The 18,409-nt window shown below is 40.5% G+C and overlaps 1 protein-coding gene across 1 annotated transcript in view; it reads left to right on the forward strand.

Annotated features, from left to right (window-relative positions):
• The window catches only part of tox3 (TOX high mobility group box family member 3), a 40,138-nt gene that overhangs the window by 9,320 nt on the left and 12,409 nt on the right, over positions 1-18,409 (forward strand). The window contains exon 2 of the mRNA XM_038701677.1: positions 12,810-12,875. Within this exon, the coding sequence (XP_038557605.1) occupies positions 12,810-12,875 (66 nt within the window). The remainder of the gene's footprint in view (positions 1-12,809; positions 12,876-18,409) is intronic.

An 18,409-nucleotide genomic window follows, 5' to 3' on the forward strand; every position in this document is an offset into this window, starting at 1 on the left:
ACAGCAGGCCAAGATGAAGTTGTCGGAACACAGCAATTTTACATCACGTTTTACGTTGTAGCCAATCATCCAGAGTTACTCACCTGAATAAAAAGTGAAAGAAACTTCAGTTCTGGGATCGACCCCATAGCATAATCAGCAGCTATAGTGCTTTTGCAGCCAGATTGCATAAAAAAGGTTATTGTCTAAACAATATTACATCACCTGTGAATATTTGTCATCTGTTATTGCAGGGCATGTGGCCTGTTATTAAAAACAGCTGCATATTGTGCACCTGGGTAGTCTGGATTATACTCCTGCCAATACTTTAAGTTTCAAATTGAAAACTGGCTTCTGTCCATGCTATACGATTACTGAATAAGTAATACCTGTCTAGAAAGAGCAACGACAGTATTATCTTTGGCTGAAGTACAATACTTTGGGGATCTTATAGTAGGTGTGAACACCTCGAATATACTGTATGTCCGTCTATCTGAAAGGTGTATTCACTATACCTGTACCTTTTTAATGTTTTTATGTGGTTTATTGTTTTGCCTTGTGCATTGATACATCCAACTATAAAATCACGTTTACTTACTATGTATCATCATAATATAATACATGGGGGGGGGGGGTTGCATTATCCTGTATTGTTCTGTTGGCATGCTGAACACACTGAGGCAAATTCAGCTTTTGTTGATTTAGTATATGTTTGATTGCTGTGAGGTATGGAGATGTGTATTGATATTTTCAGAAGAATGCATTCCGGGAACTAATTAACAAATAAAAATAATTGCCCGGTTCTTTCATTCATCACCACAGTCTCTCATAACAGGCATGCTTCGAGCAGGAACAACAAAGTAGTACATAAATCAAAGTAGTTTCCTTTGCCAAGCCAGAACCCCTTGGGAGGTACCTTGGTGCTTAATTAAAATCCAGAAGGATCACGTTTTAAGTGTAGGTGAGCGAGCACTGAATAACAATGACAAATCATGCCCCAGAGCATTAGTGGTGTGTTTTGGAAAAGAATAACAGCATCTCTATTTTGTCTGTACAATATAAGATTTAATGTGAAAGAAAGCTGTTGTCAGTGCATTGTGGTACAATAACTGTGGTAAATATAGCCCTTCCTGGCTGCAGAACCTGCCAAAACCAGCATTGACATATTAATCTCATAATTACCCATACAGGATTAAGATGAAACAGCTCATTATTAGACATTATTTGATGGCTTACCCATTTCAGTGCAATGTTTATTATCCGTTTTTCAGCCTTGCAATCCCTCACATATCTGTGCCAGCTACAGAATATGTAACCATACTTTTGTAAAAATGTCACAAGTCACTTATCAATATCCAATTTCAACAATTTCAACAGGATGCGACTTGTGAAAGAAAGCCAGTAATTATTAGAAATTGAGAGATATTTATTGAAATGTTACCTCAGTTCTCAATCCTATGTAACTTTTGTTAAACAGCGGCGACTGTGGCAAGTAGTGAAAATTACAAAATATCGGTAAATGTTAAAATGTAGTATGAAATCAGCAGAAGGTAAGACTCATAAATGCAGCAAACTGACTTTGTCATGTCAGTTAAACAACAATATATATCTAAAGCCTGCTAGCATTTTCTAACATTTGCCACCACAAGCTTCTGGTCATACTGGTTTTGTGGTTTCAGCAAAATCTCTGTATTAAATTGTGCAACAATGCATTGAATTTACTTATTGTTTAACTTTTGATTTGTAAGAGGGAGAATGTGTGTTTCTTACGCTTATTATTGTATAGCCTCTCTTTTAAATAACCCCATATGGCTAGGATAGTTGGGCTGCTTTTGTCAAAATGACTGTTTTATATACATAATCTTCCCCCCAAAGAAATCTAAAAGATGCCAAATGATGAAATGAATAGAGTAAGTAACTTGCTTAATACAAGATTACTGCCATTAAAAAGTAACTTGTTGCGTTACCATACATGAAAATCCCTTTACGATTCCTTGTGCATGTTGGATATAATGTCCAACATAATGAGGGCGCGTAGCCTACTGAATGTTTACCTTTGAATGTATTGTCTACAGGCCATAATCTGTAACTCTGCTGGCTAATAACAGGAATGACCCAACTGCAATGAAAGAAGTTCAATTATTTGAAGAACATGAATGTAAACAGAAACCGAAGGTACTTGATAGGTGGCACCTTTTGGCGAATAATGATCTGACAGTGAACTGGGCAGAGGCATATTGGGCACAGCTGCCTCTATGAAAACAATAAAACACTGACTTGTGTAGCTTACAGTAGGCCTACATTGTACAAGTTTAAAAATGTGTTGGGGATATTCCTTTTTTGGTTTTGGTAACAAAAGGAACAGGGAAATACGATAAAAGTTTAGCAGTAACAGCTTGCTTATGTGGAAAGGTAATTAAATAACTGATTATTTTTATTGCAAAATTAACACATTGCACTACTTGTTGAAACAAAAAAAGTAATCTAGGTCCTCTAACGTGTTACTTTGTAGCGTGCTACCCCCAACACTGCTCGTAATCCAAAATTAGTAGTGGCATGTGCATCAACGTTCTCTATATTGTATGTATCATGGGATGTCAGAAGCCACGATGGTAGTCTGCAGGGCTATTGTTGTTGATCTTTGAGTTTCTAGAGCTGACAGTTCTGCAGTGGCCAGGTCAACTGACACTGACTTGTCTCTGGGCTACAGCCAGGGATACTTTGGTAAATCATCACACGAAACACAATGTGGAATCACATTTTCTAGGGACGGCCATCAGAATATAAACTGTCCTACATACTTGCTGTTTCTGCAAGCATCATAATTCTGATGTGCACTGGCTCTTAGGAGAGGCTAAAAAAAGAAAAGTACATTAAAAAGGGGAATGTGTGTAGTTATCAGCAGAAAAAAACCTCTCCCAAGTCAAATCCGCTCAATTACAGAACTCTGGAGAGCTATCCCCAAGCAACCCTTCCATTGGCTAATCAGTCACAGTAAATTGCAGTGGTGAATATTTCAGACTCGACAGATCTGAATAAAGACATCATGATTATTTCACTGTTGTACAGCACCCTCGAATAATTCTTAGAGGCCTTCAGCTGGAGCCAGCATAAACTGCATAACTCCTGATTTAAGAAGAGAAACACAAGGGCTGTCAGTCAATGTGGAAAGCTAATTGGGTCGATCTCTTTAGTGAAGATAAATGAAGAGATTAACTCTCCCTATGTGTCCAGTGAATCTCCCCCTCTGGCTCCAGGTAAATTAGCTGATGACAAGTTGACAGTGGGAATTCTGTTTCTCACTGACTTAAAGCTGCAGTCAGTATTTCCAGCATGAGCGCCCCCTGTTGAAATCACTTTTGTCTTCAGAGACTCTGTTTATATATTGATTAATTGGATTAGTGACATTTGTCTTACAGGGTTTATTAACTGAAAGCGTCTGACTGACATGGGAAATCCTTTTGTATGGTGTTTTAGGCTATAAAAGCTTTGGGTGATTATTGCATTCAGTCGTTCCTCACATCTGCATAGAAAAAAAAACAGCATGCCAGGAGATTTGGGCTACAATATCACACTTTCGGATGCTCTTTGCAGATTTTATATACTGGCGGAGAATTGAAGAAGCACTAGCGTAATGAAGACAAATGAAGAGTGATGGGAGAACATGTGCTCCCACCAAGTTTCAGAGCAGACTATGCCTTGCTCTCATTTATTTCAGTGGAGAAACTCACAGCATGGGCCTAAAATAGAGGTCAAGGCTCAAATACAGAAAATGTCAGTGACCCCCTTTTTTTTTGCCGCCTGCACTGGAGAAATGGGATAAAAGTGTTCAGACAGATCTGTGGTCAAAGGAGGAAATCAATACAGCTATAAAGGCTACAAATACAACGTATTCTGTTATTTTCAACTGTAGAAAGAGACTGGTTCAGGGTTATTTACTTTCACGTAGTGTAGTGCAGTGCAGTAATGCTGGAGGAACGTGTCAACAAATTACAACAAGACTCATTTTTGTGTACTTTATTTTGATTTACAGTCGTCCATTTTTTTTAACTGCAGTGTCTATATACATGCAGGAGTTGTTTTTCACTAGTTTGCCTGATAGTATCAATAGGGAAATTCAGTCTAGAGAAAATGGTTGCATTTGATTGGCCACACACTGACAAATGTCATCAACAGAAAATATTTTTGCTTAGAGCTCTTTAATTTTTTCCATGTGTAAACACTTTGCTAACTTACCTTGTTCTGTTAAAAAAAGCCGTGTTTCAATACACAGCAGACCTCCAGGTTTCCGCCTGCCTTTGATCTCCTTCCTGTCATTTTACACAGAGGAAAGGAATCATTTTTGCGTTATGACTAAAAGATGTGTACTGTGTCTTTGTTCCGAATCTCTTGAAATGTCAGTGCACTGATATGGAATCAAAGTTGAAGCTTAGCGTTTGTAATTATTCAAAACTGGTATCTTAATCTCACAATGCTTTTGAAGTAGGAAATGTTAAAGTGACATTTTACTGTTAAAAACATTAGTGAAGCACTTAGCCTGATGGTTGCTGTCCCAAGAAAAACAATGTCTGCGACTCAACACCCGTCAGGTTTGCTAATGAAGTCCTGGTGTGCTGTCAATCTACCAGATGAACGGACAATACTATGCCAAGGAGAAAATGCTTGAAATAGCTAATTGCTTCTGAGTGCCCGCTGAACCATTCTGTAACTACTATGTGTTCACAGATGTCTTTTCCAGCTGCTATTTCATTATGGAACTCTAAGACATTACAGACGCAATGCACTGGCTTTCTTTTATGAGCCTTTGTTGTTGCACATCAAGTAATAATGATTATGGATACATTATTGCAACCACAGGGGGAGGGTAAATAAAGGCATGTGCAGGAACAGCACAAAGCAAAACATCTATATGTGTGCATTTTCATTATTTGTGCTAATATGGCCCTGTCATTCTGTTAATCTCTGCCAACTTGTTGATTGTCAGTTTGGAGACACATTTCTGGAGAGGAGCCCAAGAGTATTTGCAGCCGGACCTCTGTCAGTAGCGCCAAGCAACACAGCCACAAATTGGAATGTGGTACAGCTCTGGGAAAGAAGCCAAGATTTAAATTAGACAATAACCTCTGCTCTCTCTATATTGCCTCTCTTTTCCAGCTGCAGGCCTAGCCATTTGTTTAATACAGTCAGTCCTGTAGTATATAATAGACTGATATATGAGTCACCGCTCAGCAGTTTGTGTTTTCAGATTTATAGAGATTGAACAACCAGTCGGTTTGTGCTTACTGTGAGCTTATGGTAAGAATAACCGAAAAGAAACAGGTTGCACACCCACTTGGAAAGTGTTGTTGCAGTACACACAGGAAGGTTTTCAAGTCTGGACTTAAGAATTTTGACAAGTAGATAAATGGAAGAGACAAACAATCTGAAATTAAATATCATACTGGCTGCACACATAGATGTAAATGAGAATTATTTTAACAGTATTACTTTTAGTATAGTTTCTTTGAAAGGATTTTTAATAATTTCACATTTTCTTTCATTTTGCAGGTGATATGTGTGCATTAGCATCAGATATCACTGAACTTGAAAATAAGTGGAACCAAACCAAGCACGCTACGAGGCCAAGGATGCTGTACTATGTATTAAGACCTTTTGTTTGAATGTCTTGATGTTGTTTCTCTCAGTCTTTAAATACATGTTTTTTTTTGTTCAAGTACAAAACCCAAATATTTACCTTACTGCGTTGCTAGATAAGAAATTATGTTGAAGATTATGTTGAGTCCATCACTAGAAACGCTTGACTGTGCACATTCCCAAAGCCGGTTATAATGGGTACATTAGCCAGTAATGGCACACAGGGAATAGAAAAATGCATCTGTGCTGCTAGAGCAATAAGAGAGGACTCGACTCCCAGCAGCTTTTTGGGAATCCAAGTACCAGAGCTCATAGCCATCTGACAAACCCAGAGAAGTAGCACAAGCATCACCATTAGCGCCACCAAAAACAAACCCATTTCCAGAAAGCTGTTCTTCTCCTGAATGACATTTAACCATGTCATTTTTAGTTATTAGCTTTCTTAACCCCACAGCTAACTCTTGTTCTGTAGTGGGAGAATGGCAAGCAGAGCAGAGTAAGCTTGGTTAAAATCCACACCTCTGATACCATCTTGAGTTGGAGTCGCTTCAAAGCTGCTGAGTGTAAACAGCCTTGAGACATGGCTTAGCAGTAAAAGCAAGACAACACCACCAAGCCAAGCCTTTCTCATGTTGCTTCCTCAAGAGCTGTGTGCCCATGCAACAGCAGCCATTGTGAGAAAGCTACACCATGTTTCTGAGGCCCTCTCCACCACCTAAGCTCCTTTGTGGCTGTGGGCCAATGGCTTTGCACCCCGCCAGATCAAAGATGGAACCCCATTTAGCTTGCGCTTTCTTTTAGGATTTGCTCTTGAGAGTACAGAGCAGACTCAACAGCTAGAAGAAAAAAAAAACGGGATGTTGGATGTTGACCTGCATAGTATTGGGACTTTGGGGCTCAGGCTATGGGTCCATTATTACAAATGCTGAGACCATCTTTGTTTTGGCAGCATTTACGAGTCTTAAGCCTTAGAGAAAATAAAGCTATGGCGAACCTCAGTGTATTTTAGTTTCATTGTACATTGTGCTGTTGGATGTGACGTGCTACATAATTATGATGTTAACGTGTTACTGTTATTGTCAGTAGGTTTACTCTTAAAATCCACATTTATTTATAACACCTGATGAAAGAGAAGCCCAAGAATATTCATATTGTTTCAAAAAAATATATTAATAATAAAAACAAATGCGGGTAGGTTGTTTGGTTTATGACTAGATACCCGCAAATCCAATGAAATTGCAATAAGCCTCATCTGTACTTTGTGTTTAATGCTAATTAGCAGATGTTAGCATGCCAACAGGCTGACTGTGAACATGATAAATATTACCTGCTCAACATCATCTGTGTTTCTATGGCTAGCTTGTTAGCATGCTGATGTTAGCATTTGCCTTTAAGCACCCCTCTAACTACACAGACTCAAAGAGCTGCTAGCATGGCCGTAATTGTGCTTTTAAATTGGGAGACCCATAATTAAATTACAACATATAGCTAACGATCCTGAAATAGCTTTAGATGAGGGAAGATGAGTGGATTCTAACAGTATGTGCCAGAAGTTTACTTTTCCGTGATTGACAGAGTTTCTGCCTGAACTAATATATGTATTGACGCAGTAAACTCAACTAATCTCATTCTCAAATACTAAGAAATGCAAAAATCTTACACATGCTGTTTCACCCTGGTCTGTTTGTGGCTCCATGTTATCACTCTTGTACACTGCGTCTGTGCTGAATATAAATTTAGCCCCAAGGAATATGCTGAATGCACCAACTACAGCTCGCCTTTTACTGTCTTTCAACACTGCCATAATGACTGGGAAGCCTGAAAAAACATAATACATATTTGCTGAGCTGTGAAATCGCTTAAAGTTTTTCCTTTATTTTGATAGTTAAGCTTGTCATTTTGGTTGGATATGCAAACTTAGTTTCATACCGCGTGACAGAATTTGTAATGTTACAGTACCATGTGTAGTAATGTGAGGAACAGGGGCTCAGCTTTTGGTTTTGCTCATGACAACCTCTATCTATTATGTCTTGCCTGTTTTAGAGACCTTAGCTTCCACAAGTTAAAGATCCAAATTTTAACCTGAATCTCATACATATTTTACATCCTCTGATCATTCACTAAAGGTAGCGCACTGTTAGAGCTGATTCCACATCATTCTTTCACTTGCAGGGAAACGGTCTTTTGTGGCAGGTTATTTCTCCGCAAGAGTTTAAACTGTTCCTCCAGGTCTTTGTTTACTAAAGCGAAGCAAGCTGTGATGACAAAGGTTCAGGCCACAGTGGTCAGTGTGGTGTGAGAGAGGAGATAATCAGCACACAGCCTGAACTAAACTGTCATCAGCTTGATTTAGATCCCAGATAAGACCTCAACCTTTTCTCACGCCGGATCCTCTTCACTTCTGTGGTGGCACTCACACTGAGAGGCAGAGGAAGAGTGCGATGCTTACAATGAACTTACCCTCAATCCTACCATATATAGTTGAGGACTAGCAGTCCTAATGGAGGAAGACTGTGCTGTGCTGGGGGAGTAATGATTTTAGCTTTAAACTGAATTACCAATCGATTCGGCCTGCAGATCAGAACTCAGGTTGTGAGCCGACTGTGTGAACACGCTGTGTTGTGGAGTCGCTTTACAAATTGACTTCTGCACACATAGGAGGAAATATATCTATATATGTCAGCTCGGCGCTGCTTGCGCAGTGGCCCGCTGGGCGTGAATAGGCCTTGTGAACACCAGAGAGGCAGCTGCAGAGTGTGTATGCTGAATTGGGTTGTAAATGAGCATGTATTTGGTGAGGAGGACCTTGGGAATCAGAAGATAACTTTTCCAGAGGCTACAACAGGGCCTAAACAGGATCGCAGGAAAGAAAACAGTGCTGCACTTTTGAGTCTCCAATCCCCTTCACTGAATGAGAGGCTCAAACCTGGTGGTAGGACGAGCTATAAAGGAAATTGCATAAAATAATACGTAGCAAATTACCGCGGGTTCTCTGGATTGGAGGTTGAGTTTTAACTGTGGGGTTTTTGCTCTCTTTTATGGAGACTACTGGAGAACATATTAGCACAAGTGTCATATTCCAGAGAACACATGCTAGGCTGTGATTACTGAGCTCAAGCTGAACTGTGGAATCGCTTGTCAGCAGTTGCTATGTTTCTGGAAAAGCCTGGGCTCTTGATTAAATTAGTTCGGTGGTTTTCAGTGGGAAGGAAGAATGTGTCCAATTTGGTTACCTGCTGACGGATAGCACTGATATTGTGACTTTTTGATTGCACTGTAAAACCAAGGAACAATCTGCAGACGCTAATTTAAAAATACAGATTTAAAGAAAACACTAATTTAATTTTTTTTATGATTAGACGCTGTGTCATCTAGCATATTTTTCTCCAGCCATTCTTTATCATTTAATCACCTTTGACAAAGCAGTATTCAGTGCTCAGATTAGAAGGTATAGGCGAGTGCGTGTTTATTTTCCATTTGTATGCATGCAGAGATGGCAGCTGTGCTATCAGAGGCTCTTCAGGCGTGTATTCTGTGGATCTTGGTTGTCCAGTTCATGTTTACTGATAGGATCTGTGTGGTTACTCCACCATATTGGGGGTGAGATGGGGTCATGTTGGTGCAATATTGTGTTCGCCCTGAGGTTGAAATAATTTTGTTTGCTATAATAGCTGTAAAAAAACTTATTTCCCACTGGATATTGTTTCATACAAATATTCCTGCGCTGGGATTCAAAAGGTGGGGCAAAAAAAAATCAAGCGTCAAAATTACACTGGCTTCAGTCAGAAAAATAACAAATGGGCAGTATGCATGCGGAAATTTGTTGTTTAAAATCTGATTGTAACTGTTTTTGTCTGATAATGAATAACTGAAGCGTTCACAAAGAGCCTATTCAAAGAATATCCTTGAAGTATTATCTTGACTTAAAATACAAAAAAAGGCAGCACTGTGCTTTTACAGAAAAACCTAGAAATTCATATTCATCCCATTCACTGCGAGGTTGCTTGGTTTTCTGTCTGCCTGCGATCATGCAGACAGTGGAGTCTTTTCACATTAGGATCAGGGTCCATGTAAGCTCTTAATTCTCTCCTGTTAAACAGTTATTGAAGAAATGTGCTGGTGGTGCAGAAGGAGAAATAAAAACACTGAGTGCCCAGTGTTTGCTCTCTGCCATGTAGCCATGTCTGGCTCTTGGTGTGACTCATATTACAGAGCACCTTTAACCATGAATTCACTCTGTTAATAAAAGCCTCCAAACCTGCAGCTATTTTAAAGCACCCTTTTCTATAGCTTCCCTTTGGGTCCCTTCTAGAAGTACATGACAGATTTTTAGAAATGTGAAGAAGTGAGATGCTGGTTTCTTGAAACATCACTGCCTGAGCTGTTGCTATAGTGCATTACTAGACATTCAATGCCAGTTTACTGTGTTTCAAGAGCATTTATTTGGTGAAACGCAAGTGATTCCGCTCAGCTTTCTCCAACTTTTCATTTATGTGACATCTCTGATTTCAAAACGCTTTTCTGTGCACACACATACACACAGCTCTTTGGCGCCTCACATGGCTCTCGTCTAGCTCGTCACATCATTTTAATTACAGAGCCTTCATTGTCTGCACTGACCCATTTCAGCGCGGCCTCTTAACGTCAGCTGCGTGGTCCCTCCAATCACACTTAATTTCATCTGGCATTTGACTCAATCGGCACTGCCTCTAACATGAGTGCCGAATGCCTCCCCCACCCCAAAATGAATTGGGAATAACAATAATAATCTCCACTCCCCGCTCTGGTTGTCCGCCGAGGGCTCCAGGCAGCGCCGCAGCATGGTACAGCTTTAAATTGTGAAGATTGATACCTGTGGCTGGGGACATTTCTTGGGATGTTAGTCCCAGTTCTCGGGAGGAGAAGACATGGACCTGAAAACATGAGAAAACATGACTGAAGGAGACAAAGCCCAGGGAGTTTCACACCACTAATTAGCACTTGGACTTAACTTGATTGTGTTTTCTCTAATATATCGAACATCCGTGCTTACAGTAGGTAATGCAGCCTTACCTCTCAGTGTGATTTATAAACACTTTCATGCTTGTGAAGTTGTCATCCACATTAACCAGTAATGTGTAAGATGGCACGTCATTTAGTTGAGAATGTGTGATTATGAATGCCACCTAGAGGTTTGCACGCAACCTGAGACAAAGCTGCTCCACTCACAGAAACCTTTCTTGGCTTGTTTTCTTCCACGCAACAGGCAGGAAAGCATAAAAGTATCTATATTATAAGTAGTATAAAGATTGCAGATCTGGCTCCACTCCTCTGGGATTTCCTGAATTCTCAGTGAAGTATTTACAACGAAGAGCAAGTGTATGCTCGCTCTTTAAAATCAGATTCACATCCAGAGAGACATAAGGAAAGAAGAAACAGACAGCACTGCACGAAGCCCTATCTCCCCCCACAATCGGAACAATGTTCCTAGTGCTTGAATAGAGAGGGATATCTCTGAGACTTCAATTTGTTATCTAAAAGAAGAAGGGGGACGGAGTAACACTTCCAAGATAAGCCAGGCATAAGGTTAATTACCAACCGAGTGGCTGACGTAACCTAGCCATGTCATGTCTCAAAGTTACACACAGCTGGGAAATGCGTGCTAGCTATTGACAGGTGTGTATGTGTGTGTGCAATTGTGCAAACTTGTAAACCCGCGCCACCAGTGTCCAAGGCAGATATAGTTTAGGGGGCAGCTCCAGGTAAGACTGTACCTTAGGCCTAGACAGCACAAACCACCTGCTTCAGCAACTGCTAGCAGAGCTTGTGGCTCCCCTACTCATTGGTGCGTAAGTGTTAACATTGCTGCTGATTCCCCACTCTCTCTCCAGGGCATAGACTAATTAATGGATACCATTCGCAGTTGATTAGCAGCAGTTCTTTCGGTAATTACATTCGCATACTAACCACTCAGAAGAAAAGGAGAAGGGGAAAAAAACACAAAGGGTTAGAAAATATATTAATGCACTGCTCAGTTCACTCTGATCTTAATTTGTTTCCACTATTGTTTGGCTTCTTCTGCTAAGATAAGAAGCCATTTTCTCTCTCTCTCTCTCTCTCTCTCTCTCTCTCTCTCTCTCTCTCCCCCTCCCTCCATCTATTGGAGTTCTTCGTCTCATAATGTTTTAAGAGAGTGACTTTGTAATAAACACACAAAAGAGATTACTGCAGAGCTTTGTTGAAAGTATGTTCTCAGTGGAACCTCATGAAGACACAAACGCGCTGTGATTCTTTCTCCTCCGTGCTGTGTAGGCTGGGTTTTGCACTCACAGAGAGGTGCATTGTGCTCCTGGGCCCAGCTGCTAGCCCATAATTCTTCATTCTATGTCCCATTGTTCCTACCTGTCAGCGTGGTTGTGTCTCCAAAGAAAGGAAGTGGCTGCCATTTTGCCAGCAGGCTATGTGTGTGTGGGGGGGGCTATGTTTTGAAAACAAGTTATTTCTTACCAAAGTACAGGGTTTTAATAGCTTATCAACTGTCTTAAATACTAATGGGTCTTTACAGTGTGCCACTCACAATTTTGTCACCACTGGTTACTGTGTTATTACTCTGATGTCAACTCTTATATTAACAGGTGAATGCTTGAGTAGAATACACTGTTATTTGTTGCACTAAAATAGGATGGATCCAGAAAACTTTTATGTTGAAATCAGTTTATTCCTGAGAATAGATAAATGTCAACATCATGTAGCAAAATAAATAGTAATAGCCAGCTCCCATTAACGAAATATGTACTCATATGTACCCATATTAAGAACACTCTCCACCTCCTTATTTCCCCTCAGTATCACTCCTCTCCTATAGTTTATTTGAAGTTAATGACCTGCCACCGCATCTTGATACTTGGCTTTGTGATGCAAACATATCCTTAATTGCCATCCCATAAGAGTTGAATAGCCACCGCAGATTCTCATTACCCCGGTTTGAATTGGCCTGGGCCTCTCGCATGCCTCTCGTCATGTCACAATAATGGCAGAGTGGCAGAATGCGCTCGTGCACGTTGAGAGAGGGGTTAACTCTGTGTGTAAACATTCAGAGCCAAGTGTGACAATCTGTTTGAGTGACAGGTGTCCATTATGAAAGGGGAGAGCTCGAGTTGCACTGGATGTTATCTAGACACTAGTAGGCTCATTGTGTTTTTTGTCTTCATTTGCAGTTCCAGAATAACAACAACTACATGAACATGGCGGAGGCGAACGGTGCCCTGCTCGCTGCTGGTGATGTGAGTATACTTCTGCAGATTAAAATTCCAATTTTCTCCAATGCGAATGCGGCGAAGTACAGTGGAGCAAATTTGTCTTTCTTGTTGTTTTACTTGGTACATTTAGTTAGGCCTTTTCATAGGTATCATGTATATAAATGATACTGCTCTTTTTTAAATATTTCTCTGTATAGTTGGGCAAAGTTGGCAACAGTAAAGCCCTATATTTCACACAGCAAAGCCCTCCAAAGCATTTCCAAATTCCTATTTGAATTTCTCCATCTTTCATAAGCAACATTATTTTATTGCCTGGAATGCTGGCTGCTCAAACACTGGCAGTCCTGAGACCCACACGAGACAAGAAAGTTACAGAAAGATTAGCTAGGCTCACCTTATATTGCCTCATAGTGACTTCTGAGAGCGGGTGTGATGTGACTGTTTTGGATGCTCTCTGTAAGATAAAGTGATATGCCAGAAAGCTGAGGATATAAACACCCTTTTCCTTCCTCTGTTCAAAGACGTAATGAAGGAGCCCAGAGAGATTCTATAGTTCTGTCACTGTTAAAGCCACTCTCTGCTGGAAAAAGTGAAACGTCACCAACAATCTGAGTCTGTGGAGCTGCTGGACGAAGTCTGTGTACTGTACTGTTGCATTAAAAGAAAGAAGGGAATAGTTGTTGCTCTGGAGGTATATAACCGCCTCTCTGAGCCATAGTAGTCCTAACAGTGTGCTAAATTTACCCGTTCTATTCCCCCTCCACCCACTCCACTGCCCTGTCATTAGAGACAAGTGCACCAAAAATACCCAACATCCTCTGTGGTTCAAACGGGCCAATCTCATCCAGTTTAGCAGGGGAGATTGATCTGGCCTCAAAACCCACAGCGAAGCATCATTACACAGCTCCAAAATACTGAGTTCGATGTCATTGTTAACCTTATTGTTTTCGTTCACGTCACTTAGGCAGTCGGGATGCAACTGTGACATTCAAGCTCAGGCAGCTACACAGAAGTGCTTTGAGCGTGTGACCTCGTGTTCGTAAAGTGGCCGCTTCACAAAGCCACAGACTGTTATGGAAGAAGTTTAATTTTCCCCCACATTTACGCTGAGTGGGCGCATCCTCTGTATCCACTGGCTGCTAAGGCCCACTGCAGCGGGGGCCACGCCGACACAAGCTACATGAAGAGCGTTTGGCCCCCAGCTGTGAGGGCCCACCATGGTAGGGATAGGGGGGATGGGCTTGGGGGGGGGTTGGTCTCTTTGATAAAAACAGCCCAGTTCATTTGCATTTCTATCAAAAGGAACAACTGTTTCCAGTGTTAGGGCACAGATGGTATTGTGCTTAGTAGAGAGAGAAAGAGGAGAAGAAGAAGTCTTAAGCAAAGATTTTTCCTTTCAAGCGATGGAGTGTCCAAAGCATTGTTTGTTGCAACCTGAACTAAACTAAGATTTATGTGACTTCCACTTGGAGTTTTGAGGCTTCACACTATCTCCACTGTAATGCTATATTAATCTACTTAATGTGTCTGCCTTGGGCTTAGGTTACAGTGGGAAAGGAAGTCTCCATTATGATGAACAGCTAACTTTGACAGCAAGGCTAAATTTATGCCACTACATTTGGTTAGCTATTGTTTTAAAATCACACCAGAGGGTTATTGATGCACCCTTTATGTAGTTTATGAAGATTCACTCCTACTTTTTGGTGGCGCTATATCTCTTTCTCAAGTTAGATCTGGAAAATGCTATCATTAGCTTTTTAACCCATTGTGTGTGTGTGTGTGTGTGTGTGTGAGACAATGTTGTGCTGTTTAAAACTTTAAAATGCATCTCTTAGAAACATCACTTACTGTAACGTGTTTACTATTTGCCCACAATATTAATTTCCATGTTGTTCCTAAATATAAGACAGTATGTAAGTTCGCAATAGTGCTTAGCTTCAACCTGGTGAAATTTGCCTGCTTGAGCAATGACGCAGTCGACAGCTTTGCTTCTTTCTCCAACCACCTGTTGTTTTACATGAAGAAATTACAATGATTTAAAGGGAGACTATGTAACAGTTGCTAACAGCTGCCACTGTGGCCCTGAATGTTTTGAGATGGATGCTAAAACAGTAGTGTAACCGCAACACAAATAGTCATAAAGTCAGCATTTGTCAGACAGTAATGCATAAGCAGCACCTATCTAAAGTTTGCTAACATTAGCAGATAACGAGTGTTTAATTGCATATGAAGTACATGTTTCATCAATAAGAGGAAGAATGTGTACTTTTTTCTTCAAAAGAAAGAAGAATAAAGTTTCACTTTAATATACAGTATTACAGTTCATTGTCTTTGGTGATTTATCTTTACCACTGTTGTTGTCAGGGCGTTCACTCTTGGGCCTGAGCAGGTTGTTGTTGACAAACACTACCGCAAATACCTTAAAGCTAAATGTAAAGCTGTTTACATCCAGCTGCTATTTGTCTGCTCAACACACGCTGTATATTTGAAATTGCATCCAGTATGTATTGTGCACGAGGCAGAATGTGCCTACTACAGAACAGCAGACCTGTGTTTGCTGTGTAGATGGCCAATGTATCATTTACATTATGCACTTTGACAATGAGATAAGATGACCTTGCTGTGCCTGGTAAAGCATACATCCTAGCAGGGAAAGCTTGACTGCTTCCCTTAGGGAAGAGGATACTGTACACTGAGATTGTGTTCCACTCAGATGTATCATTTTACTTTCCCAATCAAATTAGGGACATGTAATGAACTATAAATATGTAGAAATGGACTACAAATGATCCAAATTTGAAATAATGTTGATTAGGGGTGCCATGGTTGATGTTGTCATTTGAGTAGCTGCACTCTGCCTGTCTAGATATTTGAAACTGGATCCTCAATCCTGCCTCTATTGATTCTGGGGCCTATTATATGCAGTAATTGCATGCTGCTGCCTTTAACAAGTCTTGGTTATTGCATCTGTGTATTGCATTACTATGTTTATTGAAGGACTGGGAATATTGCCTGAAAAGCTTCTTCTTGCTCTTTGTCCTAATATTGAAAGAGCACAAGGATAAAACATCGGAAGGGGAAATTCACTGATACGCATCACATAGTCACCTTCCTATATGTTTCTATTGTTGTTAACATTGTTTTAGTGTTTAACTTGTTATATAGATGTGTACTTTTATATAAAGCAACATATAAACAGTTTAACAAAAGACAAATTTTGTAGACTGTATGCAGTCACTTTTAGCCAAGCTAGTGGTATGGCTCAAAGGATGGCAATATTGGTCAGTTGGTCCAAACCCCAAACCTAAATTGCATCATGCATAATTTGACTAAAAATAATTACCACGTATTTTTAGTATGCACTAAACAACTCATCTTTAGCATCACTTTAAGAGACGTTATGATTCCGAGTTATTTAGTCCGGTGACCCCAATTTATTCTTGATCAATCCTGAGCTCTGTCGAAAAACATATTTCAAAAGCTAAAAGTTTAATTCTGTTTTCTCTGTACTGTTAACTTTATAACTAAACTTTGCTGCATAAATGTTGCACAATATTTTCGGTGACATTACTGACAGCAGCCTTTGTAATCATTAAACACAGGCTAAATCATTAAATAAAACACTTAAATATATCACCTGGAAGATAGTGATGTTGCCCAAGACCAGTTCATCATAGTTTATAGTACTGCAGCGCATTGAGGATACAGACGTTACATGAGTAAATATAACAGAGACTCCAATCTGCAGTGTAGTTCATGCACTTGCTTCCATACTCACCTGCTCCCTCTCTCTCGCTAACCCACATGAGCTCTCTCTCTCTTTCTCTCTGCTGCCAGTCTGCACACACTTTTTTATCACTTGATAATTTGCCATTTATCCACCATTCAAATAGCAATGTGCCGGGCTTTTAAAGGGGATTTGAGATGATACTCTGATTGGTTTAATTCATGTTTTTAAATGCATTTAATTAAGAGACTAAATACAACCCTTTTGAGCCCTACTTTGCACCCAGATTATGGACTGTTTAACCAGCAAAAGTGGAGTTGGACACGCCCTAAATGCACTTGTGCCTTGAACTTTAGACCATGTGCTATATATTGTTTAAATAGGGCCCCACGTCTTGGATTTTTGTCTAATTTTGACATGGCATTTTGTCTCTGCACCAATAACAGTACAACATTTTACCCATCTATTGAATGCGCCTAATTATTGCTGTACACAAGTAATTCTGATTATTATAATTTATTAAGTGTTAATTGTTTATCACTACATACTAGTTAAAGCCCACTCTTTTTCTATATATCTATATATTTTCTATCTATATAATATTTAGCAGTACAGCATAGTTTGGTTCAGGTTTAGCATAGGCACTGAGGACTGGACATTTACCACACACCTGCTCAGGATGTCCATGCTGGGTATATCAGGCCTCTCGGTTACAAGCCCTGCTCTGCCCTCCTTCCACTGGACCCTTAGGCTGCCAATTGAAAGGCACACCCCCCCGCGCGCACACACACACACACACACACACACACACACACACACACACACACATACACACTACTCTTGCTCCCTCTCTTCTCTCTCTCTCTCTCTGTGTGTTGTGCTCTCCCTTGCCCACCATTTAACATGTACATGCCTGCACATCCCAAGCCAGCCTCTTGCTTGGCACTTGGCTCTGCTGAGCCTTTCAGAACAATTTAAATGGATAATCAGGCTGGTGATGCAAAGAAAGTGGATTGTGCATCTCTTAATCTCCGATCTGAGCCCCCTAAGCTGCTCCTGATGCAGAATTAGACTGGCTTTATGTGCAATGACACTAGACAGTGTGCAACATTGTAACACTCTGTGGGTTCCAGTAAAATCTGGCACCTTGTCCCCGGGGAGAGGGCTTTTTCTTCGCAGACAGCTGACATCTTCCATACCCCCCCTAATGAGACACAAACGCCATGTCTCCATTATCAGTGCCCCTGGTGCAGATGTTAATTTGTATCATCATTAACAAAGAGAGGCGATGCACACAAGCATAGTCTTTGATACTGATCTTGCTCTATTTTCCCTCCACCACACCAAGATTCTTTTTCCCCCCTATCCTCTACTCCCATTCTGTTTAGCAGACATTAAACACTAGCATTCCTCTCCTACAAGTACATGTCTATGTTTTGCTTAAAGGTCATAGTCATGCTTGTGCTGCTCTCCTACAAATGTGGAGCTCACCTCAGCCAACCTTCTTCTTTGGCATCTCAAATCTCTAGGTTGGCTCTGTAATTCAGGCCACAATGCACCAACCTATAGGATCCAGTGACCTATATAGTTCTGCCCTGGTTTACCGTACGCAGAGTAACACCACAGGAAACCTACTTACAACAGCAAATAGTATCCATAGTAGAGCAAGAGCAAAAAAAAAAAATGTAAGTGAAATGTTCTTCAAAAGCATTCCTGCAAGGGGTTATGTGGATAAATGTGGCCAAAGTATCACAGCATGTACACATCAGAGTGTACTGGACAAAGCAAGACAGGGCTGATACTTTTCTGTCAGAGAGATTATAATAGTGTG

Source organism: Micropterus salmoides, unplaced genomic scaffold, assembly GCF_014851395.1.
Source record: "Micropterus salmoides isolate LMB-PRFRI ecotype aquatic unplaced genomic scaffold, ASM1485139v1 Ms_hic_scaffold_6, whole genome shotgun sequence".
Lineage (NCBI taxonomy): Eukaryota > Metazoa > Chordata > Actinopteri > Centrarchiformes > Centrarchidae > Micropterus > Micropterus salmoides.